Here is a 1,738-nt window from a genome sequence, read left to right as displayed (position 1 = left end):
CACACACACACACAGTGTTGGCGGGGGTGGGGGGGCGGCGGCGCAGGCGCGCACACACCTGGCCAACAAAGGCAACGGAAGCTCCGGAAGCCGTCGAGGCAGGACCCGTTGTGCGCGCAGGGCGCAGAGGCGCACTCCAGCACCTCCTGCTCACAGCGTGCGCCTTCGTAACCCGTGTCCGCGCAGTCGCACTGGAAACTGGCGTGGGCGGGCGGGAGCTGAGCGCGTGCCCATCCCGCAGCCCACCTCCCCGCAGCCAGGGCACCCCGCCGAGGGCTCACCCGTTGACCAGGTCGAGACACACGCCACCGTGCGCGCACGGCTGGCTCTGGCACTCGTCCACGTCCAGCTGGCAGCTTGCACCGGCGTAGCCTGGCGCGCACACGCAGCGGTAGGAGCCCACACCGTCCAGGCACGATCCTCCGTGCAGGCAGGGCGCTGACAAGCACTCGTCCACCTCGGCCTCACAGGTGACGCCTGGACAGGGATAAGAGACACGGAGATCGCTGGGCAGTGGTGTGTCGCATGCCTTTAATCCCAGCACTTGGGAGGCAGAGGCAGGCGGATTTCTGAGTTCGAGGCCAGCCTGGTCTACAGAATGAGTTCCAGGACAGCCAGGGCTATACAGAGAAACCCTGTCTCGAAACCCCCCCCAAAAAAAAGAGACACGGAGACCACATCTAGAGGGGCAAAAAGGGCCCAACCAGCAGCCACAATCTGCTCCAGTTACCCATATGCCCCGCTCTTTCAGAGGAAGTGCTGCCCATAGACCCAGGCAGCCAGGTAGAAACAAAAAGACCCTCCTAGCCCTGACAGCCTCAACACGGGGTGGGTCCGGAAAAGGCTACTGGTTAATAATATTGACCTCAATAAGAGAGACAACTAGATCCTGTGAGGACAGGAGCCAGGGTCTGTTCTAGGGAGCTGGGAACAGGCTTTTTGAAAACTGAGATAAGGCCAGTGATGACAATTGGTGGCACCCCTCTTGAGGCAGAGGCATAATGCCCTGGGGGAAGGATGGAGAAAAGACAGAACCTGGGGAGAGTGGCGGAGAAAGGCATGAGGGCAACAGATACAAGAGCCCAGTCAGACTCATCAAGAGAGGCTTTGGGCCTGGAGAAAGCTCAGCTATAAAGAGAGCTTCCTTCTCTTCCAGAGCACCAGCGTCTGTTCCTGGCACCCACTTTAAGCAGTTCACACCTGCCCTAAGAGCAGACCTGCTTGGTTTTGCTTTCATGAAGATGTTCAAAAGATTCTTAGCATCCCCTCACCCGGGTCCCTCTTCTAGTACACGTAACATAATTAAATCTTTTTTTAAAAAAATTAAGTTGTTGGTAGGCATAATAATAGTCAATCTTTATGGTCAGTCACCTTGACCAGATTTGGAATCCTCTAGGGGACACACCTCTGGCTATATCTTTAAGAGAGTTTACAGGAGGGATGGAGTGAAGAAAGAAGACCTGCCCTCAGTCTGGGGAGCACCCTCCGCAGGACTGGGATCCTGGATTGAATAAAAGCAGGGGAAAAAAAGAAACAGAAGGAAGAAAGCAATCAGAGCACCAGCCTCAGAGGATACAATGTGACCAGGTCAGAGGGTACAGTGTGACCAGGTCAGAGGATACAATGTGACCAGGTCAGAGGGTACAGTGTGACCAGGTCAGAGGATACATTGTGACCAGGTCAGAGGGTACAGTGTGACTAGGTCAGAGGATACAATGTGACCAGGTCAGAGGGTACA

The 1,738-nt window shown here is 55.9% G+C and overlaps 1 protein-coding gene across 1 annotated transcript in view; it reads right to left on the bottom strand.

The window, feature by feature from the left end:
• The window catches only part of Crb2 (crumbs cell polarity complex component 2), a 22,964-nt gene that overhangs the window by 11,387 nt on the left and 9,839 nt on the right, over positions 1 to 1,738 (bottom strand). The window contains exons 3-4 of the mRNA XM_031370081.1: positions 282 to 477; positions 59 to 198 (exon numbers count right to left, since the gene is read on the bottom strand). Coding sequence (XP_031225941.1) covers positions 59 to 198; positions 282 to 477 — 336 coding nt within the window. The remainder of the gene's footprint in view (positions 1 to 58; positions 199 to 281; positions 478 to 1,738) is intronic.

This window comes from Mastomys coucha, unplaced genomic scaffold (assembly GCF_008632895.1).
Source record: "Mastomys coucha isolate ucsf_1 unplaced genomic scaffold, UCSF_Mcou_1 pScaffold15, whole genome shotgun sequence".
Taxonomy (NCBI): domain Eukaryota; kingdom Metazoa; phylum Chordata; class Mammalia; order Rodentia; family Muridae; genus Mastomys; species Mastomys coucha.
The sequence above is the reverse complement of the archived record's forward strand: the minus strand, read 5'-3'. Positions and strand labels throughout refer to the sequence as shown.